The 26674-nt window shown below is 42.5% G+C and overlaps 3 protein-coding genes across 3 annotated transcripts; 2 read left to right on the top strand and 1 right to left on the bottom strand.

The window, feature by feature from the left end:
* The first annotated feature begins 1587 nt into the window (after positions 1–1587).
* Positions 1588–3479, top strand: hmx3b (H6 family homeobox 3b). The gene is made up of 2 exons (XM_003961153.2): positions 1588–2072; positions 2293–3479. The coding sequence occupies exons 1-2, from the start codon at positions 1793–1795 to the stop codon at positions 2880–2882; spliced, it is 870 nt and encodes a 289-aa protein (XP_003961202.1). The 5' UTR covers positions 1588–1792; the 3' UTR covers positions 2883–3479.
* Positions 3480–4223: 744 nt separating this feature from the next.
* On the top strand, positions 4224–7418 carry bub3 (BUB3 mitotic checkpoint protein). The gene is made up of 8 exons (XM_011617498.2): positions 4224–4400; positions 5101–5295; positions 5397–5466; positions 5562–5713; positions 5783–5941; positions 6074–6251; positions 6462–6678; positions 7073–7418. Exons 2-8 carry the CDS (start codon positions 5101–5103, stop codon positions 7080–7082), a joined length of 981 nt encoding a protein of 326 aa, XP_011615800.1. The 5' UTR covers positions 4224–4400; the 3' UTR covers positions 7083–7418.
* Positions 7419–12621: 5203 nt separating this feature from the next.
* Positions 12622–23359, bottom strand: LOC105418289 (uncharacterized). The gene is made up of 7 exons (XM_011617424.2): positions 23165–23359; positions 22686–22828; positions 22312–22412; positions 22035–22183; positions 21365–21593; positions 21002–21222; positions 12622–13989 (listed from the first exon to the last, which is right to left on the bottom strand). Exons 2-7 carry the CDS (start codon positions 22796–22798, stop codon positions 13822–13824), a joined length of 981 nt encoding a protein of 326 aa, XP_011615726.2. The 5' UTR covers positions 22799–22828; positions 23165–23359; the 3' UTR covers positions 12622–13821.
* Positions 23360–26674: the final 3315 nt, after the last annotated feature.

Genomic DNA, 26674 nt, shown 5'->3' with positions numbered 1-26674 from the left:
GTTTGTCTGGATTTATAGCTCTATCATATTCATGTGCCTCAAAACACAATTGTGGTAAAGTGAATTAATGACGATGTTCGGGCCATAAAACTGATTTTTGACGGAAAAAACATGTTTTTTTTTGTTAGTTTGTTTGTTTTTAAACTACATCTGTTTTCGGGAGAAGATTTAGTTATTTCGCCATGTCCTGCTTTAGTTCTGTGTTTATTCAGACAAAAGCCAAGAATTATTCACATTTTTGGTCTGCTGGTTTCATTTATTATAAAGCACAGCAGCCCCCCCCCCTCTTCCGCCCCCATCTTTAACACAGCTATGAGACCTCTAATTATGCAGCGATTCAAGTAGCCTTTCACAAAACACAGTGTTGTCCTTTAGAACATGAGGGTGCTCCATGAGCTAAAAGGACAGGCTGCATGTTTGCAGGTTGAGCAAATTCAGCTGATTTAATTATTCCTTTCCTCCTGATTTTGTATTGTTTCAAATCAGGAGTCAATTATGTGGGGTTTTTTTCTTGGACATTTATTGGATCAAATATGAAAACATACTTTTTTATCCTGACAAATGATCAGAAACTAGGGTTTTGTAAAATCATGAGAAATAATCACAAAAGGATCCAAGGCTGACACCGGCTCATAATTATAATTTACCTGCTTTTCTGGGTATAAAATTCTTTAAATTCTTTTGTCGAACATACAACGCTATTGGAAGACACCCCACATTTCAAGGCCACTCCTGGGACGTTTTAGAAAAGAAAAAAAAGCTTTGATTCCGTACCCGTCCATGGCTTCCGATCATCCGTACATCATTTAAAAGTCTCATACACGCAGCACTGTTGAAGCCGCGCTGGTGTAAATTTAACGCGTGACAGAAATAAGACCTGTTCTGTTATTCTCTTCCATTAGAGCACCTGCTGCCCCTGTGGGTTTGCAGGCTTCGGGCTTTTGTAAAAAGCAGATTTGAAAAGCCTTTATCACAGTGGCAAGCATTCAATTTCAACTCTGTCTGTGGCACTTCCTCTCTAATGAAATCACCATGAAGTCACCGAGCTCCGGTGGGTGAGCAGGACGCGCACACGGCGTTATTTCCGAGTGCACACAAGATATAGTCCAATATTTAAGCAGACTGCTTGGTTCGACTCAAACTAATGAAAAAAGAAACACTTGGATCTGCTAATTTTTAATGACTGTTGTGGTTTAGGTGGTTTCGTGAATGCGAAAATTGTGCGTCATTTGCGCATTTGCGTCGAAATTGACCAGAGGTTCATTGTTGAGGCGTGAAAATTACGACTGTTTTATTAATTAACTGGCAGATGATTGCTCGCACACGCTCGCCCCGAAAAAACCCTCACAAAACATGTTGCTCTTCACTCTAATTGGATAATCAGTGGCCGCGCATTATCAAGCCTGCAGGCAAAACGCCTGCACGGCCTTTTTTTTTTTTTTTAAATCTATTCCCGTCAAAGCCAATAGCGGTTTCATCTGGATGCTCATTTGCTGATGTACCTGCCCAATAGCAGCAGCCCCAACTCTGGGGGGCCGTGTTTTATTTCATCATTGGAACCCTGCGGAAGATTGAAGCGGTGGCCACGAAACACTTTCGGGAAGCAGAAGCAACTCTCTCTCTCGCTCGCTCTCTCTCTCTCTCTCTCTCTCTCTCTCTCTCCCTCTCTCTCTCTCTTTCTCTCTCTCTTTCTGTGTCTAACAAAGCCTATAAAACAAGGCGGCCAATTTAAGATATTTGCTTTTCTTTGAAAAGGTTTGATGGTGATCCGCAGCCGTCCTTAAACGGGGTGATGGCACACTCTGATGCGCAAGAGACTCGCCAACCCGCCAAAGACTCGCCGTTCTCCATCAAGAACCTTCTGAACATTGACGACAAACCCACAAAGCCCAAAAACACCCTCGGCTCGCCCAAAGTAGTGCTTGAAGGCAGTTTCTTCTCTCGGCTCGGAGAATTATCTTTCCCCCGGTTTGAGTTGTCGGCACAGAGAATTGGACTATCGGCGCAGTACTTGGAGAGGACCTCTGCTTGGTGGTATCCTTACGCGCTCGGTGCGCATCTGAAAGCTGGAGGTATGATCTAAATATCCATTATGGCCTTTATTAAGCAGAAAATGAGGCACTTTTGTTAAAAGAAAATCCAAAAATACGCTGAATCTAGATTAATTTTAGAAGAGCAGCTGGTCTTGTTAAATAAGTTCATTTGAATTATAATTGTGTCAAACTAAAGCATTTATGTTTTGATCAGAGCAACTTGAGATCAATTGGTTGATTTATTTGCCCCTCTTTGCAGTATCCGATAAGGCCAGGAGTGAATTCTCTCCAGCACCGGACAGACGCTCCCCGGATCCCCAGAAAAGTGACCAAGATACCAAAGAGGAGAGCGCCGACGACGACGTCCCGCTGGATGAGAGCGACTCGGAAGAGCCAAAAAAGGAAACGGACCAGGAGGACGACTGGAGGGGCAAAACAGACGAGCTGGACGCGGAGAGAAAGCCCTGTCGGAAGAAGAAAACGCGCACGGTGTTCTCCAGGAGCCAGGTTTTCCAGCTGGAGTCCACCTTCGACATCAAGCGCTACCTGAGCAGCTCGGAGAGGGCAGGCCTGGCCGCCTCCCTGCACCTGACGGAGACTCAGGTGAAAATCTGGTTCCAGAACCGGAGGAATAAGTGGAAAAGGCAGCTGGCCGCGGAGCTGGAGGCGGCTAACCTGAGCCACGCTGCAGCGCAGAGGATTGTGCGGGTTCCCATAATTTACCACGAGAATGGAGCCACAGAAACGACGGGGGCCACGTCTGCAAACTCATCGAGCAGTCAGTCGCTCCTTGCCTTTCCTCACCACATGTACTATTCCCACCCGGTCCCGCTACTGAGGCCGGTTTAACTGTGACTCTCCCAATAATCCCTGTACATATACGATTTTGTGACTGTCATGTTTGCAAAAGAAATTAATCAAATTTTGTATATTTTATAGTGTTCGACGAACAAATTGTTGATTTGCTTGGTATTATTATTATAATTATTGCTCAAAGTCGCTAGCTAAATATCTATTTAAGTTCAAAAGAGGCTTTGTTTTTTAATGTCCGTGTGTATTTTATTGAGATTTGTGTCAGTGTTTGTAACAAATGTGTGGATTTCATTATTTTAAACATTTTCAATATTGTGCAATAGCCCGCTCGGCTTCACATCAGGCCATTTACCTTTTGCAGGACACGATCCCTCTTCTTCTAAACCGTGTATCGTCAGGACAATCATGTGAACTTTAAAATACCCCCCTCCCTTCCTCCTCCAGCCCCAAATCATGCAGGTGATGGGCAGGTGTTTCTATGACGCAGCGTTGTGCCGATTGTTTTAAAGCCATCAAAGAGCCAAAAAATGCCTTTTGTGATTTTTCTCTCTGTTTCTGAAAATCTGAATTCACCCTCACGGTCTTAAGCTCAGTAAAGGTTTCGTTCCTAAAATAAATGGATTGCTGTTTTAATCGTGAACACTTAAAATGGACTGTCTTCAAGATTTTGTTTTCCAATCATTGGAATTATTGGCGTTTATTTATCGCACAATGGACAGAACGAATTATGAATTAATGCTAAAAAGAATCCCCTATTATTTAAGTTAGATTTTTAGAACCTATGCCATTTTATTGTGGGATAGTCACAAATATTTTTGATCTCTGGTTCAACTGGGACTCTGTTGTTGTCGCTAACATGATGTGTTATCAACGCACCGACTCATTTTCTGGGGGGTGTAATTAAAAGGCACATTCCTAACCTAAAATGGTCTTGCATTATAAATATTTTCATGTTTTGACCGGTCATTCCATATAGACAGCATTTATATTTATTGCTCTGAAAATAGGGCCAAAATTTAAAAATGAAATTAAAAAATTCAAATAATTTTGTTAAAACGTATATGAGGAATGGTAAACGCTCTCCCCAAACCACAAAACAGGAGAAAATATGAATTAAGGTTAAATTATCGCACTATATTTTTGGGACAGACCTAAAGCATATTCATAGTTATGAGCCTATTATGAAATTTTCAAATGCTGTTCTATATTTTAATTTGAAAGTATTAATGAAAAATTGGGAAATTGTTTAAATCAGTTTAGATTTCACGTCACGTGAGGGAAAGGTGACACTGCGGACCACGTGACATGTGCAGCGGAAGTCGTCGTGCTGCGTTAGCCAATCACAATCGAGCGCGAATTCGAACATTTGGCTCGTCCAATAAGCATTCACTCCTCCCGGGCAATGGTAGCTCTTGCTAAAAGTTAGCTTCGTGCATCTATTGTCGTGTAGCGGTATTAGCTATAGACCTATAACTATCTATAGAGATCACCCAATTATTTATTTTTTTATAAGGGTGGCTACAAGAACCTTTGAGACTACACCACAACGAAGCGGTGAGTACTGATGACTGGTTAATTTCAGGATTTTGTCGCCCTCATTCATTTTCCCCTCACATGCTAGCTAGCCGAGTGCTAAACGCCGGTGGCAGAAGCAGTGGGCCCGGGATAATGGCTAAATGTTAAGGAAGGGGTCGTGTATGCAACGAACAGAATAAAGTTAAGAAGTGGAAAGAGAGGGTATTAAGTGTTTGCAAGTGTGGATGGTGGAGAGGAGAGTGTGCAAGCACTTCGCCCGACAATGAACGCGGAGTAACGTTCACAACCAAGGTGGTTCGGACAAGCGAAGTCTAGAAACAAATAACACAGAATGTTGTTTTCCTGACAGAAATAATGTGTATAGATTTTGCACAGGATTTCCTTATTGGACTTGGACAGAAATCCTCTCTTAATATAAATAATCGTTCCTTCATGTGCATTGTTTACGAATCCACTCCTTGTCACTGTTCTGCTAAACACAAGATATTTGTGTTTAGCAGTAATAAAAAATAAATATTTCACGACTTTATTAGAGCAAGTCACTTGATTTCATCGGGGATTTAGAAGAGATCATGCTGATGATCTGCAACGGAGAGATGATATAATGTCTCCGATATGTTAGCAAATAATATCTAAAGTTATATAAATTAACGACTTTATGCAGCCCTGCTAACTTTATGTGTATCAGTCATTTTACTCACACTTTGCTTTATTGCAGATGACTGGCTCAAATGAGTACAAGCTTAACCAGGGACCAGAGGACAGCATTTCTGCTGTCAAATTCAGTCCCAGCACAGCCCAGTTCTTGCTGGTTTCCTCCTGGGACTGCTCGGTTCGTCTCTATGATGTAGTGACAAACACCATGCGGATGAAGTACCAGCACACGGCTCCAGTCCTTGACTGTGCATTTTACGTGAGTCTGAGATTTAAGTGTGTGACTGTTTTCCTCTGCAGGAAAAAGAATAAAGCAGCAGGGTACAGGGAAGTAACTTTATTTACCTTTTGCATTTGCAGGACCCAGCACATTCTTGGAGCGGGGGTTTAGATGCACAATTAAAAACTCACGACCTGAATACAGACCAGGGTATGGCACAGTTCTGCCACAGAGGCTTGTATATTTTGGGGGAAATCATCAATATATGCTTATTCTTATTATCTTGGCCTGTTATCCTCACACAGATACGATTGTTGGCACACACGATGCCCCTATTCGTTGCGTGGAATACTGCCCAGAGGTCAACGTCATGGTAACCGGTAGCTGGGACAGATCGGTTCGGCTGTGGGATCCCAGGACTCCATGCAACGCTGGCACCTTTACTCAGCCTGAAAAGGTTGCATACTGTCAAAAAGATAGTTATTATCTTTTTTTCTTTTCTGACTTGTGAATATCTTTCCATCAGGTGTACACGCTCTCTGTGGCTGGAGACCGGCTGATAGTTGGCACTGCTGGAAGACGAGTTCTGGTCTGGGATTTAAGGAACATGGGGTATGTTCAGCAGAGAAGAGAGTCCAGTCTCAAGTATCAGACCCGCTGCATCCGAGCCTTCCCCAACAAACAGGTAGGCCGAATCACGAGGATCACAAAGTTCACTAATGAATCATTTCTTTTACCAATCAGTTGTTACCGATTCAGGTTTGTGTAATTGAGAAAACACAAGAGGGTGACTTCTTATTTTCTGTGCTGACTCCAGGGCTACGTCTTGAGTTCAATCGAAGGCCGTGTAGCCGTGGAGTATCTGGACCCAAGCCAGGAAGTTCAGAAGAAGAAGTATGCTTTCAAGTGCCACAGGCTTAAGGAGGATGGAATCGAGCATGTTTACCCAGTCAATGCCATCTCCTTTCACAGCGTCCATAACACCTTTGCTACAGGTATAATTGTTTTCAATGGGTTTTCTCTTTTTATGCTCCTGTTTTTGTAATGAGGCAATTTCCTTTTTGAAGCTCAAGGATTTACTTTTGACCTTAAGTACTGACCTACCAATATTGCACATGGAACATGCAGTTATTATAGATCTATATCTCGGCTGTAACGTGGCCTAAATCTCTCCATATTTGACCTTGAGCTTGTGCTTCTACCAGGTGGCTCAGACGGCTTTGTCAACATCTGGGATCCCTTCAACAAGAAACGCCTGTGTCAGTTCCATAGATACCCGACCAGCATCGCCTCCCTGGCCTTCAATAATGACGGGACCATGCTTGCCATCGCCGCCTCATACATGCAGGAGAAGGGCGACATCAGCCACCCGGAGGACGCCATCTTCATTCGTCAAGTCACAGATGCCGAGACCAAACCCAAGTGAGTCGTGTGTCCCCCACCCCTCCACACACACACACACACACCTCCTCACCCCCACCTGCCAATCGTACGTGATGTTTGCTCAGAATCTTTTAGCAGCTTTGCTTATACGGCGCACGTCCAGCTGCACCACGTGCCGATCGCTATCAGCGTCTCGCCACCCTTCAATATCCGACAGTTGAAAGATAGAAAATGTTTGATTTTTTTTTTTTAACCTAAATTTATGTATCTACCTGAGCAAATAAAAGTGAATAACCCTGCATCCTAAAATATTGACAAAAATTGGACTCTAATGTCAATATAGGATTCTTTATAAGGTCTTAATTCAGTTATTGACGACATGAAATATTGTTTTTGACTTCATTAATGGCTATTTTAATCTGCTGTCTTACAGGTCGACCTAATGCTGCTTCGGTGGTTCCCTCCACATTTAAAGCCCTTTGATCAGCTGGCATCCAGTGTAAAATTCTCCCTTGAGTCTTGTCTTTTCTTGCTTTTGTGTTTTACAGCTCTTCTTCCCTTTTCCTGCATATCATTGTTCCACGTCTGTTCTTACATCTTGTTTTTCCTGCAATCATTTTTAAGTCATCCTACTGTTTTTACTTATGAGACACATTTACACGGAACTCTCACATTCGTAGCGTAGCGAGCAGATGTAATTTGACAAAGATCTTGAAGTTATCTCTTTATACTTTTGTAAATGTCTTGCCTTCAGAATAAAACCCCAGAAATGTTGGGAATGCGTCTGTGCGACTGATGTGTTGAGGGAAAGCGATGATCCGCTCTCGCTGCCTGCCGGCTCCACTTGCCCTCAGACAGTGACCTCTGCTGATAGACATCAGAGGGGAGATCCTGTTTTATTGTTTGGTAAAATGGAGAGAAGCACCAAACTGGATGACCTGGCTCCATCTGGAAGTCTGCGAGACTTATAGATTTCTTGTTTTGTTAATGGTACATTAGCAGTGATAAACACAGGAAGCACACCACAGATCTGACTGCATGTGCCTGTGTGCTTCATTGTTTGGAACTCCATTAACCAGAGCAGTAGGTTTGATGCATTCGGCACATCTTATTGATCTAGCATTTTTTTCCTATGTTATCGATGCTGGTTTATGAGTTGTGGTGATGGCAACAAGCCTTATTTTAACGCAACATTCGGGATCATTGACCACAGAATTTGCGTTGCAGCTTATGCAATTTTCAAAGCAAGCGAGGAAATGGTGTCGTCAGTTACTCCATTTAAAGCCCCATTTTGTAATGATTATCTGCTTCTGTCAAATCCTGGAGAATGATTAGTCTGCCTTGCTAATATCATGTAACTCATTTTCATTATTTTGATAAGTCCAATTTTGATATGCTGCAGCTTCCTGTGGAATGGCATCCATTCATTATTTAGAGTGCCGTTCCTGCCTTGTGAAGCAGGCCAGGAGGTGGCTTTTGGGCTTTGCAGTACACTTTTGGGTATTTTAGCTAAAGCGAGATGCTTTTCAATATTTGAGGTCTGTAAATTAACAAATAAGCGGATTAAGCTGTTGCAATATCTTCAGGGGTGCATCTGCAGAGCCCTCCACTCCTCCTTCCAACCTAACCACATACGGTCGCACGGCCAGGCTCTGGTTTCTGACCGCTGAAGTGTTGCAGACACTTTGGCTCTACATGAAACAGTTACACGACAATTAAAACGGGCGATTGTGCTCCGACAGCCTGTCGTGTGCATTTAACCCAACCACAGGAGGCTCTTATGTTCACTCAAGAGGACGTCGGTGACCTTCAGCCAGACACCTTATCTCTCAAGCCCGGAGTCTAATATTAAGCTGATGACACCATCCTTTATGGGGAAATCACATGATGCATCAGGGAAATATTGACAGCATAGTTGTGATGGCAATACAGTGACACTGTAATAAACCTTCAGACAGAAATATAACAGTGATGAAATCCCACATATTAGCAGCTTAAGAAAGATTTACTGCCCGATGACACCATGCACATACTTTAGTTCCTATTTTATGTCTGTAAGAATAAGAAATTCAACACCAATCAATGGGGAAAAAACAAAAACAGCAAAACAATAAAGGATACCTTGTTGCTGCTTTATTCCACTTGCACCAGCTAAACCAGCGATGCTGCTGCAGGCCCGTTTTTGGCACATACGGGGGATTGAAACCTGAGCCTTTTCAACTTGGATGTGGCCGCAGCCGACAGCACCTCCCTGGCAGACATTTTCCCTGCCCCGAGGAGGCTTTTAAAGACCTCTGGCGGGGATGACAACATCTCCTTGAAAGCACGGTAGTTACATTAGAGCCTAATTAGGCGGCAAAGCTCAAGGCCACGTCAACCAGCCGCTAGGTTTCACGCTCGCAGCCCATCCATCTCCTAAAAGGCGGCGCAGGCATGGGCCAAACGTGCGATGGGGGCGCTCCTCTGGGAGACAGAAGCCAGTGTCGGGCCTCTCCGGCGACTGCAGGTCGGACACCGATTTCCATTTTCAAACCGTTCACTTGGAAAACTCGGTTCCAGTTTCTACGAAACCAGATCGAACGGATCGCGGACGGTGCGTGTAATTATAAACTTTACACCACAAAGAAGCAGAGAAGCACATTGTGACCGTAGGAGCATCACAGAGAGACTATTTAACAAAAGTAAACCTGAATAACTAGGCTTTAAGAGTTTAGGCATGTGCCCTGCATTTAAAGGTAAAAGGGTCTAAATAGTTCAAGCATCCAAGTCAACCTTTGCCCCCTGTCAGCCTGATGAATGTGCATATAGGGAAGGTCAGTGCAACAGGGTTGATGTGTATGTCCAGAAGGCTCAAGTGCTGCAGCGATTATCTGAAGGTGCAAACATGCACAAATATATTATTCATACATCGCAGCCAAACAAGGGATGTTGCGAGACCCTCCTGCAGAGAAAGGTCAAGATTTTAGCCCAAAAAAAGGGGTTCTAAAGATTTTTTTTCTTGTTCAGGCAGCACTCAATCCGCATAAAAGGTGCTGAGCCGCATCAGGAAAATATTGGAATTGAAAAAGTAGTTCCGGTCAGACAGGCAGGTTTCGTTCCACGGGTAAAAATAGATGTTGATGTGCCAAACCGAACCACGGGCTCAGAAAAAAGCAACTGTGCGTCTTTTGATGAGAACGTCTGCACTTTGTGAAGACTTTTGTGCTTTTTAACAGGTTGAGCACCACAGGTATAAAGGCTGTGGTTTGTCCTTCCTACAATTAGCATTTCTGGCTAGCTTAGCAGAGCTAATGCCTCACATCTTTAAGGCTCTGTGGCCAATATTTACCTGACTCCTTGCATCTATTGCCACCAACATTCTATGGAGCTGATGGCACATTTCAGCAAAGAATTTTCATTAACGGTGCTGGCAGCTGAAAAAAAAAGCTTCCTGTGTGTCTTACGCGGTGACATTTAGACTCCTTGTAGCTGTAGTAGGCTAAAGGAGATCTAATGGCTCTTAAGTCACCCAAAAAGTGTGGAAACTTGTTCTGCTGCTACTGGATTCTCCTGTGACGCTACATATTATATTGTTACTGAATGCAATAATGTTCCAACATAAAAGCCCCATTTTTGAATTATGGGTCCAAGGAGTTAATAATGGTGACATATTCCCATGAAAGAAACAAACAGCCAATTTTATGATCAACAGTTTGGCCACAGTTCTACTCCAATCTGTGGTTAAGCTGGGGGGGAATCATTATTGAATATGAAATGCCATTTTCTAAAAGCATTTAAGTGATCAGTGGCTGCAGCACATTACGGCATCAAATCAATGGCTAAAATAGGACATTCGCATAAACAGCTTTTGATTATTGGGCCTAATTGATGTTTTTTGTGCTCGGTGAAGTGAACAGATTTGCCACTCCATGCAGATTAAAGCAAACGAAGGGGACTGCAGTGACCACTGGATTCATCTGGTGATGTTTGTGCCGCCCCGAGCTGACAAGTCTGGCACTAACTCATCATTGTCTACACATTGTATTATTATTGATGGCTTGTGCCTCGGGCTAGGCCATTTTTTCTCCTGATTCCTGACAAGCTGCAGCGTAGTGAATGTGTTATCCTGCAAGCAGCTCCGGCAGCTCTCTCTCCTCGCTGCTCCATTGATCAACGTACCTTCCGTTGATTCCCACCTTAACCTTGTCTAGAGTTGTCACAGGGAAAAACCTTTCGCACATTCAGGCCTTTCGGCGAGTTTGTTCGGAAAAGCCATGGTGTAAAAGCGTCGACCGCCAAGGATATGCGGCTGAAATGAGATATTTCCATTCTTTAAGAGAGGACAGTAACAACAGGCCTGAAGTGAGCTGTCTGACTGCTAACATGCTGCTCTGCCCCCTCGCCATCATTCATCCATCCAGCCTTCCTGCCTGGTAAATGTATCCCCCTCAATAGCAGGAAGAAGGTGAGGAAAAGGTGTCACAAAAAAAAAAGCCGCAGCCTCAACATGGCCACATTGGTAATTGGGGAAGCTTCATTTCATTCACTTTTGTACGTCCTTTGTTGTGCCGTGGATTCTTCCAAGTGAGCTGCTTTGGAGAGGTGAAAGGAAGATGTCTAATTTCTGCAGAAGCCCATCTTGCTCCCCACACGCCCCATTGATTTTTTTCCCTCTCGAAACACAATTGAAAGACTTTTTTTGGGGACCATCGAGCGTCCTAATAACTGAGCCTTTAATCGCGTCTTAATGACACTTTCGAGTACTTAATTATGAATGTCCGCAAGAGCTGGAAAAACATTTAATCTCTTTCAAATCCCGCTTTTGCTCTCTGAAAGCTTTGATGCTGTGCAGAAAAGCAGCGGTCACAGAAGAGAGGTCGGTGGGCAGCGGGGCAGCCCGACTTCTTCTTTTATCATCACATAATGGTTCTTTAAAAGCCTACATAATGGAGTTTGCAGTTGTATCTTCACCACAATTACACTTCATCCTGTCGTAAAATGGATTAAAAAAAAAACCCCTGCAGACATTTATAGTGTTAACCTACTGATAAAAGCACTTTATAAATGTGAAACTCCTACTAAACCAAACACATTATGAGTATGTGCTGTCGCTGTTTGCATAGTGTGAATCGAGTGAACCCTGATCTTAAAGGTGTGCTTCTATGCAAATGAAGCTCTCATGATGCTATTCATGAAGCAGATTTAAAATTGGTAGATTTAAAATTGGATGTGGAAATTTACGGTGCAGAGAAGTGTTGCTAAAAAAAAAAATCAATTAAAAAAATCATTAAAAATCTGGATATATGAATATGTGCAAGCTCTTCTAGGAGAAACAGGATAGAGGAGTGTAGTTTCTATGACTACCGCTAGCTTAGATAAGATTGTTAGCATCTTAACTTGAATGCATTGACAGGAACTGCGCATCACGTGAGCCGAGAGTCATTCCTGACTGTTTCTGCCCTTACAATAAACGGCTTTTGTTTCCCATCAGGACAGACTCCGAGTGCAACACCATCTCATCCCTTGGGTCCTTTTACAGAAGACACATGCTGCATCTCAGGACATATATTGGTTCAAATAAGCTTATCATCGCAGGATCCCGGACGTTTGCATAGTAATTCTGTCATGCAGGGTCATGACATTACTATTCAGTATAGCACAGAGTAGGACACAGGACAAGTCTAGAGCATAGGACAAGAAAACAACACATTTACAGCTGATTGCATTGTGCAATAGATTGTCCATAACTCGATATCCGGGAGGATTTCCATTTTAACAGAAGCCTCATTGATTCCGTTTCCAGAGGAGTCGCAGCCTGGGTCAGTTTACCTTGTTACCTTGTCACACTATGTTCTGATCTCCTTGTCTGTTTCCGTTGAGGCTCCCCTCCCTGTGACCACCACCCCAACCAACACTGACTGCTTTGTCCCCGTGTCCAGTCACCCATTTCTAATGTCCAGTCTTTTGCCCAGTTTGATGTGACACAGTGAAAGGTGCTCTCTATTGCCAGGATGAATTCCTTTTATTACAGCGCCAAAAGATACCAATAGATGTAAACACAAACACTTAGTTTGGGTGAGAAAAATCACTCCTTTCGCAAAATAATATAAAACCAAAGCCACTTAAAGTATGACAGTAAACAAATGCCTGCCACCCATAACTCATCTAACCATCCACGTTGTGCATCAGTTTCAATATCGTTTATTAATTGATGTGGAGGAAGTCCTTCTTGAGAAAATTAGAACAAATGTGAAAGAAACCCAGCCATTAAAAAAGGACACATGCTGATTTAAAGCTCTCACATCAAAATCCTTGATACAAAGGTGTGTTTCCTGAGATGGTGAACCTTGCATCTTCCTCCTCTGGGGAAAAAAACTGAAAGAGCATCCCATCATCCCTTGCAGAATCAGCAGTTACATAAACACAAAAGACTACATGCAAAGATTATAAGAAGGGGGAAAAAAAAGAAAAAACCTACAAAAGCTAACTGCACAGCACTCTGCGCCACTGACGTGAGCTTCAGGTAAATCAGGTAAAACAGGCGGTTGAAGAAAGTGAGGAGCTTGGGTACAGCATAATGACGTTTCAGGTAAAAAGATGCAATGCGTCCAGATAGCATCAACACAGAGAGCTCCTTCTATTGCATTAGCAAAAGGCACTGATATCTTGATGGAAATAACTTCATTTCGGCCGCGACCAGGCACAGTAAATACAATTGCTAGCTGTTAGCGCAGCTGTGTGAGCCTGCCACTGATGCAAAGTGACCGAGACACTATTATGAAACGGGGCCGGTGGCAGGGCTCTCGAATGCGTTATCATCTCTTCTGTGCAGCGGAGCATTTTAATAAAGCACCTTTGCAGTCACACCAACTAAACAGAGCGTTAATCGGCGCCAATTAAAGCCACGGACCCTCGTTGCGCTGGAGGTTTTTAGCCACCACAATTAACATGTTAAACACCTGAAGTGTCATGAAACAATCAGCTGGGATGATAAGTAATTAATGGCTGGAGCAAAGTGTGGGCCAGCCCTAGAAACAGGAGAAAGTTGCTCAGGCTAACTGTCAGAGCATCTTCATTAGCATAATATTGCCAGAGAATTAGACAACTGGATTTTTCCCCTATTACATATCATCTCTGGTTAATAAGGCACTAATAACCGAGGGTGTTGTTGCATATGCAGGACATTTTTTAGTGCTGTCGTCTTCACATGCTGAGCGTGACGCTGTGGATGGTATCAGCTGGGATTTTGGTATCGGCCTCCTCCCCACTGATCCGGAAGATCACAAAGGTGTTGGAAGGAATGGTGGCGGTGGCGTTGATGGATTTCCCCAGCCAGCCCCGAGAGCCACGCCTGTAGAGTTTCACCGTTACCTGTAAAGGAAGGAAAACGAAGATGAGGCTGACCGGCGAGAACGAAGCTTTAGCTCTGACTGGACCCAGGACTTATGGATGTCTTCCTACTTAAAAAAAAATCATATTGTCTTATTCAACTATGCTTATTTGGGATTTGATAAAAGTTCTTGCATCATATAAGACAGTGAATGAAGCAATAGTGATGACAATCCCCTATGAAAATATTTACCCTGAAAGATATTGTTCAAGTCTTCGGTGAGAGTCGTCCAAACAGCAGCGCGAGCGAGAACAAATATTAAATTAACCCTGTTTTAACTGTGAACTTTGTTAAGAATCTCCTCCACATGTAAAATGGAGTCATCTCTCCCCTGATTTTATGTAAGTTGCAGGGCATAATACGCTTTAACACTACATCAAAACTGCCTGTAATGTTTGAGCCTGACAATGGAGGCCTTAACTAGATTTAGACGCGCGGGTAATTGAACCACATCCATTTCAAAAAGAATGCCTCGCCACATCTCTTGTTGGGCTGCATTTACAGGGGATAACAGAATATTACAGTGCCTTTTCACAGTTCCATTTTCTTTCACTTTAGCATTAGGCAATTTTTCAATTATTATTTTTTCCATGTTCTTTCATCCGCGGCTCTCCATAATGTCTGGGCCTTTTAGTTAATGGTAGCGACAGTCAGAGCCCAGTATATCAGCTCTTGTCCATTTTGCAGGTCATTGTGGAAGCCCAATAGGCCTTTTATTACGCTGACATCAAAAGGCAGATAAGCATTAGAGGTGGGGAAAATACCCTGCACTAGATATGTTCCCTCTTTCCTTTGTCTGCTATTGAAAGTGATCATTTTAATAGTGAAGAGGTTGCTGAGCTTTGGGGCTGATGGGAAGAGCGACACCCCTGACAGCCTACAAATATGAGCGCCACGATAACAAAACGCGGGTGCACAGAACACCCTCAACACCTGCACGCTCTTGCTGCTCACCTAATTATCTCCAACAAAGGCGACTGCGATTTCAGACACACATCTTTGCACCATTTACTTACTTATTACTCTGCATTAAAACAGGCAGAAGGGGAGGGTGGAACAATTGTGTCTTGTATTGCAGCCCTGTCCAACAATAGCATCAGACACTTCAGAGGCAGTGAGTGTCTATTAATTTTAAAAATACATGTAAAGGTGGCTTCATGGCAGCTGGTGGCAGAGAGGGGCAACTCACAAAGACCTCAGAAAGGAATTATTCTAAGTTAATTAGTGTTTTTTGTGGGGCTGCAGAGAAGCATATACAGTTTGCCTGGCGAGCGATTGGCTAAACGTATGGCTTAGCATCAATTTATAATTCCCGCTAAATGTTTTGAGGATTCAAAAATTGCTTAACGTGCTTAAAAATAACAGAATCAAGAGCAGAAATATGTACATGAAGCTCCTTTTGCCCTATTTTTGGAAATAACACCAAAATCCAGCAAAACGGTAGCGGGAAAAACAACTTTATGCGGCGTTTAGTCTAAAAAATATTTAATTAGCTTCATTCTGGAGCGCCACAAGTGCCAGGGCAAAAACTCGAGGGCTTCGCTGACGGGACAATGAAGGGTCGCCGCCGACGCCTTGAAGGGAACATCTCAGTGTTGTCTAGACAACCTGTCAGCCAACTGTTGATCTCCAAAGCTGGAGCGTCGTCTGTCAATCACGGCACAACCGGCGCCGCGTGCACGGGTGCCACAGCAGTACGGCTGCTCAACGGGCCAGGACTAGAACGTACTGGGGCTTTGTCTGTCTGGGGGAGGATGATTAAAGGGTCTTGGGGCTAAGGTTGCGTGTCAAACAAAGGACTGAGACCTTATCCTCCTCTCACTTTCACAGTTGTGGCAGACAAACGACATCCTCTTATTTATGGTTTTCTAACAGTCATAAATCCTGGCCCTGCTTCAATGCTCACCTTTTACCCTTTTTTTTAACGTCCAGCGAACGACTCCAAAACTCCCTTTTTAAAGGAACGTTTTTCTGACTGGCTGCTGGGGAATACATACAAAGGATTTGAGCATAACGTGATTATTTGCCCTTAAAAGTGAGGAATGTTGCAGCGGGCTGCCTAATTAGGTGGAGACGTCTCACCTCCTGTGAGGGTTGCTGCTGATTCTAGGGCCTTTGTAAAATCCATCAGCAGCTCACCTCCGATACCACAAACACCTTTATCAGGGTAGCAGAGGTGCTAAGCTAACAGACAAGCGGATAAAGTCGTCATAGTCATTTATTGCTTATTATTCGAGAGGATGTATCACATTGATAACAGGAAAAAAATGCTGCTGTTGCATTAGTTAAAAGCCAACCTGTTTATTGGAAGGTCCAAACTGTTTTGAACGTCCTTTATTAGATTTATTAGCCTGACTTGCGATGAGCTCAACCGCTAATTGTCATCAAGAGTCAGTGAGCAGTGAAGAATTTTTTGCTTGGATTAAACTCTTCTCTCATTAATTGGTGAATCATTTCAGCATAAAAGGGACTCCCTGCACAGCACCGGTCAAAATTGGACCCTAATTAAACATCAGGAGGGGGACATGGTCCTGCCGAGGGCCGTCCGTTAGCATGCCTAAACTGGTGACATTACCGTCTATGCCAATAACCGCATTTGTCTCGATTGCAAAAGACAGCTGCTCGGGTTCTGATAAGCTACGTCCCTGCTTCCAACCAACCTGCTTCAGCTAACAGGAAGCCATTAGACTCTCGGCAATAACCATTTACATCCATTCACCCGGCTCTGACTTTATTTCCAGCCACATAAGTGCATTTTCTGCAAGAGGTTCAAATATGAATCCCCGTTTCTCTTCAATGGGTCTGGCTGTCTGGCGGACTTTAGAGGGCACGATCTATGATTGATTTAATTTGCTCTTTACAAACATCTCTAACAGCATTACCCACAGAGCATACACTGACCGCCCCCATCTGACTCCATTAACTCCCAAATTAGGTTTAAAGACCATATTGATGCCGTCCGTTATTAAGGGTGATTATCAAAACAACAGACAATGGGCCAAAGTGTCTGTTAACTAGTTTATCCATAATTTCACATAACTGTAACAGATGGCAGGTCTGTCAATTATGTCCTGTATCTGCTGCCCGTAGCGGCCAAACGCTGTCTGGATGCGCGGCGTATTAGTCTTCACATTAAAAGAACAATAGTCTGCTCACAGGTGGTCAGAGGAAATGGGCTGAGATCAGTCAGCTCAGACAAAATAAGCTCTATTAAATGTCCGAGACCTGCATCAATTACAGAAAACTTGCCAATCATCTGAACCTCGAGGGGAAGGGAGCAAAAAAAAATGCTGCCATTCAGTCAACTTCACTACCTTTGTGGTCCTCAATTAATGAGAATGGCTTTTGAAACTGTAATTAAGTGTCTCTGCTCCACTCCGGCTCTTCATTATTCTCAAATCCCTGTTGATCGTATCTTAGTAGGGGATCGCAGTAATATCCTGAACCCTAAAAACAAATAGGGAATGAGATGGAATCAACATTCTGGCCAGTTTTCAGCATTTCAATCAGCGGATTATTAAAATGACAAGAAAAGAAACCCAGGAATATCATTATTTAGCAGGACTACATGAGATTTTACTGTAATACGGTGGAAAAACCTGGCAATAGCTACTGTGGCCTCTATGGTTTTGAATAATGAACAATACCTTAAGGGGGTTACAAAAACCCCAAATTTGATTTAAAGTGGGATATTTTGTTAATGTGTGAGAAGCTTTTCTTGAAATTTAAGAACAAATAACTGGAAAAATCCTTTGTTGGGAAGCGCGTGCTACTTTCTGTTGGATTATTTGCCTTTATTGTGGATAATTTCCTGTCTTTTCCAAGCACCACTGGCCCTACATCCAGAGACATCATTTGGAAATGAATATTAATGGCGGGGAGCTTTAGTTTTCAGCGTGTATTCAAATGTGCTGAAGCTCAGTCTCGACCTGTTTCAAGTAGGAATGAGTAAAACATGATCTACGCTGGTTGGTGTTTAACTAAATTAACAAAAGAGCACTTGAAGAACCCTCTAAAATGACTGGTGTTGCATGCCGGATGAGGAATTTTGAGGAAACGCGTGGAGTCATCTTTAAATTGACATGCGCAATCTCTCCACAGGACTCTTCACGGGGACTGAGTGGACGAAAGGGAAAAATAGATTTTTACCAGGTTTAATCACGGGCTCTCGGAAGGCAGCTTTTATCACTGCCTTCCACCATGTGAGTGTTGGCGTCTTCGCTAGTTCATTACACACACTTGTGGTCCTGCAGCACTCTTCTCGTGCGTAATTGCATGGTTAGCTTTCCTCTGCCGCTTCCTACACGCACTCTGCTGCAAATTATTTCCAATTCCAGTTTCCTTTTTCGAGAGCAAGGCTGCAATTACAGAAAGCTAAAGATCCTGGTAATTTCGCTGCTGTTTTCATTTTTTACTGGGGTGGGGGGTCACAACTCATACGGGCTCCTCCCTGGAATAAACCACAGAAAACTTTTGCAGGAAATTTGAGCTCGTCCTCAAATCGTGGAACCCAAAGAACACTGAACACTACAGAAAACACGGCGGCTATTTAGAATTACATTTCGATTGCCATTATTTTATTTAAAGCCCGCGCAAATAAGGACGTTGGCACCTGCAAAAAGTGTTTTTACGATCACTTTGTTGTCTTCTGCAATGTTAGATCAAGTTTTTAACGGAATAACAAACCAACTCCGCCTGTTTGTGGTGATGCGTACTAGTTTACATTAAATCACCAATTAATATCTAATTCAAATACATAATTGCTGCAAAAAAATTGCTGTCTCCAGTTGATACTTCAATCACACCCAAACCTAAATGTCTTACATGTCTCACTGCAGCGAATCGACTCGTGTGTTCAGAGGATTCAGACGTCGGGTCCTTTAGTGTCGTCTGATTTTAAAGTGAGCACATGAAGTTCTTTATATATGCTTTTCTTTGAGGTTTCAAGAGCAAAAAGAGACGGTGCAGCCACAGCGACTGCTAATATCACCTATTTAGATTTTGCAGCCTTTGTCAATGGGCGGCTCCTGGCCCTTTTGTGTGCCTCCATTTATTATCGCCACAAAGCGCTTGATGTCTCCCCTCGCTGTTGCACCAGCATCTGCATTACTGCTCTGTGACGCCCGGGAGATGGCCAAATGGAGAGGAATGCCAGAGCAAGGGTAAATTAACAAGCTCTAGCGAGTGAGGAGGGGAAGATGTAGCTCTGGTAACCAGTGCTGGATTATTCCCTATCTGGGATGTTGTCTGTGAATTTGCAGCCTTTTTGCTGGGTGCACTCTGCTGTTTGTGTTAATCAGCTGACAGGTAGGTGTAGTCAAGTTACACCCGAAGGAACTCCAGTGTTATGTCTCAACTATGCAATTAGCAGATACTCCACATGGTAAATGGGACTAAGAACACTAGGGCTACATTTCATTGCTGCTCCCTCATAAAGCTCATTATTAAAACTGTGATAAAAGCCTGAAGAAAACAGCAAAACATCAGGAGACGACATGATGGCGAGCTAAATAAATAACCCACACTTGAAATTATGACAGGAATAGGTCTTTGACTCTTTCAGTCTCTGTCTATTTCTCTCTCTGTCTCTCCCTCTCTCTCTCTCACACACACACACACACACTCGCATGCAGACACACACACAGTAATTACCCCTCAATCCATAGAAATTGAATGAAGCCAGAGCAGCGGTCTAAGAATATAGTCCATAATTAATAAATTACAGCCACTCCACTCAATCATTCTCCACTTTGGGGACATGAAGACGTCCCATTCTCTGCAGAGTAATTGACTGAGCCCCCAGAAAACACACCTAAAGCTTTGGTGGCTTTGTTACTACATCTGGTGCCCCTTTGTACACAAAAACAACAGAAAGTGCAGTTCATATCTAAGATCTTCTGCTTGGAGTGTTTACAAGTCACAAATTAAAAGGATGAATTACTCCTGAGCTCTGAAATGTGCCTGGGGGAGATCTCAAGTTTCTGTGCCACCCCTAAAGCTAGCAGCTGCTGCACACTAGCAAAGACCCCGTTTATTCACAATCCTGGACTCCCAAGAAGCAACCTTTACATATATTCTTATTAATAATGGGGTGCAAGTGAAATGGCAGAAACAAAGCTTCCTGGTAGAATCTGGAGATACATCTTTTTTTTAAGGATTTGATAATAGAAGACAAATGAAGAGGCCTGTCTATTGTGTTTAAACCGCAGGAGAATATTTACTCTATTTACCACATGTCACAATCCTCTGTCAAATATGGGGAAATGCCCCCCCGCCTCCATTTACAAATATTTCCCTGAAAAATAATATATTTAGTTGCCTTGCCTCTGTCCCCTCGGGCAAGGAAAGGGCCCACTGGAGACTGTCTAATGATTGCTGGGTCATGTATCAAATACACAGCAGCTGCAGGCGAGAGGGGAGAACATATACAGTCTGGGTTCTGGTGTTGGGGGAAGCGTGAGTGCAGACTGTAAGGAAAACCCAGAATGTTTGGGTGCCGTGGCTCGGTGTGAAATTGTTAATGGATTCTTGAGGGAAGGGTCTAAATTCTAAATGAATAAATATTTTAAAGACTGATCTGAGAATGAGTGCTTTTTTGACTAGACAATTGCATTAAAATATGCCGATAAGCTCTGTGTGTAGGCAGTAATGATGATTTACTAACTTAAGATGATGAAGAAAGCAGCGGCAGCTAGTGGGTAATTTAAAATATTAAATATTTAAAAAGTTGGACTTCCCTGGTGTCCTATACAGAAATGAACCATCCATATGTTCCTTTAACTGCTTTCAAATAACTGAAATAGCAGTCAGATTACTCTCATTTCAGTTTTCAACAAAATCCATTTTTTCCTGCATCTTGGCTTGTTTGTTTTTTTTAGTTCCAAGATCATGTGATGAGCTGCACAGTACTGCTGCCCCCTGCTGGTCCTAAACGATATGTTTAGGAGAGTGTATTTCTGGTACCAAATGTCAGAGCCAGCGATGCAGACTGACCTGAGGAGGGTGTCCCAGCAAGGCCCACAATGAATTAGAGGACAGCATCTTAGCCCGGGAAAACTCTAGCGTGTCTGTCTCCTGTCTGTTGAGAGCGATGTACTGACAGCCTCGATAATCGCCTTTCAGCTGTTCGCCACAGTGCAGCCGCACCAGATCCCACGTCCCCACCTTTCCCAGGACCTCCCGCACGGACTCCATCTGCCTGTACGAAAAATGACCTGCGGGGGGCAAACGACAACAACATTAAGGAAGGATCCACAAAACTTATATTAAAATCCCTATTATGTTTCCACATGCATTAAGAGCATCAAATGATTTCCTGGTACTGATGTGGATCATATATTTGAAGGAAATGCTGACCAGAGATCCACGAGGGTATCAGTGCATCTGATATCCAGGCTATGTAGCCCTCCCTGAAAGATCTGAGGAAGTCATCTATCTGCTCAAAGGTGACCAGCTCCTTTCTTTTTCTCAGCTCCTCATTCAGCTCACACTCCGGAGAGAGGAAGACAACCCTGGTGAAGAAGAGGCTTTCACGCAAAGACACTCCGTTTCTCTTCAGATGCCCAGATAGGTTGGCCGTCTTGGTCTGGAGGAGAAGAATTAGTGATATTGTGTTGGATCATGAGTGAGTCTATGCCATTAGAGCTTCTGGTTGTGCTCCTAGCCCAAACAAGCCCATTTAATAGAGATGGAAATTAATTTGTACTTGCAGACTCGGGCGCATAAGGTGACAGCTGTGTTTAGGCACCTGCCTGTTTTAACCCCCTCCAACCTTCCATGAACATAATTAAAGCCTTTCGAATGAAGAGCGGGCACTTACGAAGTTTAGAAAGGCCGGCTGTAGTGTTTGAAATTTCCATATAAATTGTAACAATGACTCAGAATCTCTTAACCCCGGGGGAGTTTGCGCCGGACACCCAAACAGACCTTGAACAAAAGTGTGCGGGAGCATTTGACATTTGGGTTTATCACAATCGCATCTCAACATTGCAGATCGTAACGATATCACTGTGTGCATTTTAATTACCATGAGAGCTTTGATGGGATCTTCAATCTGTTCAATGCAGGTGTTGGTAAAATGTTGGTCCTCTTCCTTCACCTGAACATGCCAGTTTTGATTGTGAGCAGAAACTGTGCCTCTCCAGTGTTTAACATCTATGCAGAATACCCCATGACCTTAAAGAAACAAACCACTTTACTGCAAGGGACTAAATGGTACTGATACATTTGTATCATTTAATACAATTTCAGCATCCATCATTGTTATCATCTTAAACCAAATAGTTGTTGTTGCACACACCAACCTGTGAGGATGACAATGTTGATGTCATCTTTGGCGGTTTGAAACTGGTCAGGGATTCGCAAGTTATGATAAATATCTTCCTTTCTTAGCCCAGCAAGTCTCCTACAAATAAAAACACAAAAATGTGCCCTATAAATATGAGATAAAAGATAAATGGACCACTAAGTTGCAGCATATGTTTCTAGGTTACTACCAGATCAATATTTGAATTTATTTGAACTGCATTCAGTTCAATATTTATATTTTAGATATATCCTTGAGCTATAGGGAAAACACCCACTCAGCATTCTGCAGGTTTATTAGAATTTAAAGCTTCAAACATTCAAAGTTTTTCTTGAAAAGAGCAACGTGCTTTCTGTATGTTTGGATATTTACCTGACACGATTTATAAAATCAGAAAGTGTTTGCATCCTGTGCGAGCTCTGGCATTGAGCACTTTCTGAAGAGCCTGGGCTGCGAGGAAAAAAGAGGCTTCCCATCTGAGGCATTTCAGTGTCTGGAATATTTCACTGGGAATCCTTCCGCAAAAAAGAGAAACAAATACAATAACATCATGCGGCTGGACTTGAATAGACGACTATTTCTGGACTGTTTGACGTCATGCAGGGCACTATTTTTTTATTACTATCTAATAATAATGTTACTACCAACAGAAACACTCAACAAGTCGAAAAACTTGACGCAAAACAGTGTTTGGAGGTGAAATGTGTTTGATTTTAACAGCGGTGGATACCAGGGTCATTCTTCAACGTGCGTGTTTTGAATGCGCCCCACACACGCCAACTGTTCCCGAGTTTGAACCGAGCAGAGAACAAAGAGCGAAGTAGCACGAGCCGACACAAAAACATACGTACTGTTCAGGTCTCGCGCTGTTAAAGGAGCCTTTCACGAGGGAACAAAACGCTGAGGAGGGGGAAGATCAGCCCGACATTATCATTTCCCCCCGGCGCTCCGCGTCCCTTTTAAACGCTGAGTAATGTCACTGGCAGCAATTTTACGAACCCCCCTCACCCCCCTCAGCTTTCCAGATGTACTTCCAACCTTCCTGGAAGAAGTAAACAAACGCACCACGTGGACTCGCAGCATCATATTTCGTCGGCCGACGTGTGACGTCAGAGTACGTCCCTCAAACTGGCGATATCTGCGTGGCAAATGTAACGAAGTAGACGGAAAATATACATTTACAATAAGCTACTATAATTTGGGCACTATAAGTGCTTTTTCATGATTAATAAAGCTTCATTATTCTCTTAATTGGTTAATTCTGAGCACTCTACTCTAAAGTGTTACCTGCAAAGCATATTAAGATGCTAATTCTTGTCTAATAACTTCCCAAAGGTAGCAGTAATTGCTGGGTTACAGCTAGTTATAGCTTAGTTAATAATGTAATAACATACTTCTACTGTACATGTTAGTAAGCACATGTTACATGTACATTTTAATGGTGAATATGGGCATTGGTAAATGTTATTTTGTGTTTAATTGTTGTTCTGTGGTTTAAACAACATATATTCCTTATCTTTAGAAGAATTATAACTACAGTGACTATTCTATAGCTATAACAACAACAACAACAACAGTGTATTGGAGAAGAATGACAGGAAATAACAGTTTTTACTCTGTTTTCTTTACACAGTCATTCCAGTAAAGGTCAGCAACCTCTGACAGTATTTGGACAGCATTTGGTGCCTTGCTCAAGAGCAGGGCAGGCCACTAGCTATTTTCCCTATATTTGGTCTGCAACCACAGCTTGAATCATAAACCCTTGGACTCTGTGCCCAGTCTGCTACAGAGTGAGCTAATGCTGCTCACTGTTATCAGTCCTGTTGTTTAAAATAAAGCTGGTTTTAGTTACAATTTAGTTGCAATTTCAGTGTAACTTCTCAGCTCACACATCTCTCAAAACACCTAAAAATGGTTAAATAATTAAAACATCAAAATAAGTAAAAAGTTACAGCATTGTCATCCTATATTAATCCCAAAGTAAATAGTTTTCTATCATTCTATTCTTTTATTCCTTGGTTAACCTGAAGTTTCTCATGGTTTTGGGATTTCTGTTTGACTGGAGATGAAACATAAAATTATCTGAAATTAGATTTGTATGGAAGATCACTGATTAAATCTATGTTATGTACACCCCGACTTTAAGATAGTCTGGTGAAAATTCACTGGTGCATTTGAACGGATTCTCACATCCCGTATGAGCCTACAGAGAGGATATTGCAAAAGTGATGAAGAATATTTAATTCAACAGTAAATACACAGCGAGTATCTCAATGTGGTGTTAAACAATATCCGGATTGGACAAAATACTATGAAAGAACTTAATATCAAGAGCAGATATCCAAATCAGTCTGGTTCAATGGAAACCAATAAACAGAAGCATTCTGCCTTCGCCTGACCTTCACTTCTGGGTGAGATCGGGGTGATAAAGCCGGCACAACCTCAATAAAACCCATACAATGGAGTAAAATAACTAGATATTAAATTAAAGCAGAGGCAATAGGGGCTGAACTGTAGCAAGAATTTGTGCAGAAACGCTTCTATGTGGTGGGTTTATATCCTTTTTCTCTCTTGCCTCCACATATCAACACATAAAATCATCTTGTATTGGAACTTGCAAATGATCCATGCGTGAGCAGCCATGTTTGGATATTAAATTTGCTTCAGGCACACAGTTTGGCCTTTTTCATCTGGTGTCAATATCATATTTATAATCTTTCCCATCTCTGACAGTGTCAAACATCGTCATGGAAACATCTTTCACTAAGGTTTCTGGCTCTGTATTTCATGCTCTTGGATGCATGAGGCTCACAGAAGACTAAGAGGACATTAACAAAGCCATTAACATCTGCTTACAACAGCATAAGTGCCAGGACTGAAATACAGACCCCATTCATGTCGACTTCAGTGGCTGTCAGAAGCCTTTTTTTTTTTGCCATTAACGTCAGCATCATCAAAATTATCTGAAGGGCTCCAGCATGTAACTGACTCAAATCAGAGTTCATCATTTCAGCAATCTTAGCTGCAGTCACTAAGTGACGTCAGCACAAAGATACAAAGGTAATGGTGAAATCGGTAACTGCACAACTTTCACCTATAGTTGCCAGACTCAGGTGACACGTGGGGAAGAGGGAAAAAACACATAATTCCTCCTCAATGATTATATTTCTATATTCAGTCTTTTAAATTAAATGCCTCATTTGCAGAAGTAATGACCGCCTGACATCCATCGCTAGTTTTTTGTTCATTTCCTTTAAATTAATAATGAGAAAGATTCTTCATATGCTCTAATTATCTTTTATTCAGAGAGGACTTGATTTTTACAGCGAGGAGTAAAATGAGCTTAACCGTCCCCCGTCTGAGTCACATCTCATGGAGACGGTTAACTAGAGCTACTGGAGAGGATATCCTGGATATCCTTATAGTCTTAAAATGTCCCTGGTTCACCCAAGAAAAAGGTTCAAAGTCAAGCGTTTCAAACTGAACGAGATGAATATGAAACTGAAAAGACAGAAAGGAAACACAGTTCAATAGTGAGCTCGGAAACAAAGGTGTGAAAAACAGTTTTGGCACAGGCCACAGCTCTGCCTGTGTGATTAGTTATGTCATATGAAGAGGTAATGTGTATGCTAAAGTTTAATTGTTCAATTATCACTGGATGCGAGAGGAGGCCTTGGTGCCATTTCAGTGTGTGCGAAAATGGTTCTGAACCCCTCGTGCCACATATCTCTAATAGTCTGCAATTACAAAGAGAGCCCTCAGACTAATTGGATTGGCGTAGACTGACCCTCTGAAACGCCTCTGCTACCTGTCCTGCACAGTCGCTGGCTCTGAGGAGCGGCTCCATTCATCCAGAGGTGCCGGAAAACGGCCTGGACCAGCTGCTGGCAGCCAGTGTAAACACCAACGCCACAGGCCTGATCCCTGAGGAGGACAACATGTCAAAACAACATTATTCCAGTGTAAACAAGCTGTTTTTTCACCCGCGTAAACCAGAAAAATCACCTGTTTTAGCAGGAGCAAATGCAGAATATAACAATATAATGTTTACACTCTTGTTTTGATTTTGGGGAAAGAAAATCCAGAATGTGAAAACAGAAATTGCCCATTTCATTTCAGGAATGACCCGTAATGATGCTATAATAGTAAATAAAGATGATTAATGAAGCATCACAACAATATCATTGTGATCCATAGAATTGGAGTAAATTTACGCAGTTTGAAATGCAGTTTAAAAAATAAAGGATTTCATTGTAATCAAACAACATTCATTAAAGGAAATTTTTCAAAAATGAATACCATCACTTGATCATAATAATGGCGTCTGGTATCCACTTGCAGCTAATTTATCCTGTAATTAC

This window comes from Takifugu rubripes, chromosome 1 (assembly GCF_901000725.2).
Source record: "Takifugu rubripes chromosome 1, fTakRub1.2, whole genome shotgun sequence".
Lineage (NCBI taxonomy): Eukaryota > Metazoa > Chordata > Actinopteri > Tetraodontiformes > Tetraodontidae > Takifugu > Takifugu rubripes.
This window is presented reverse-complemented; position numbering and strand designations above follow the sequence as displayed.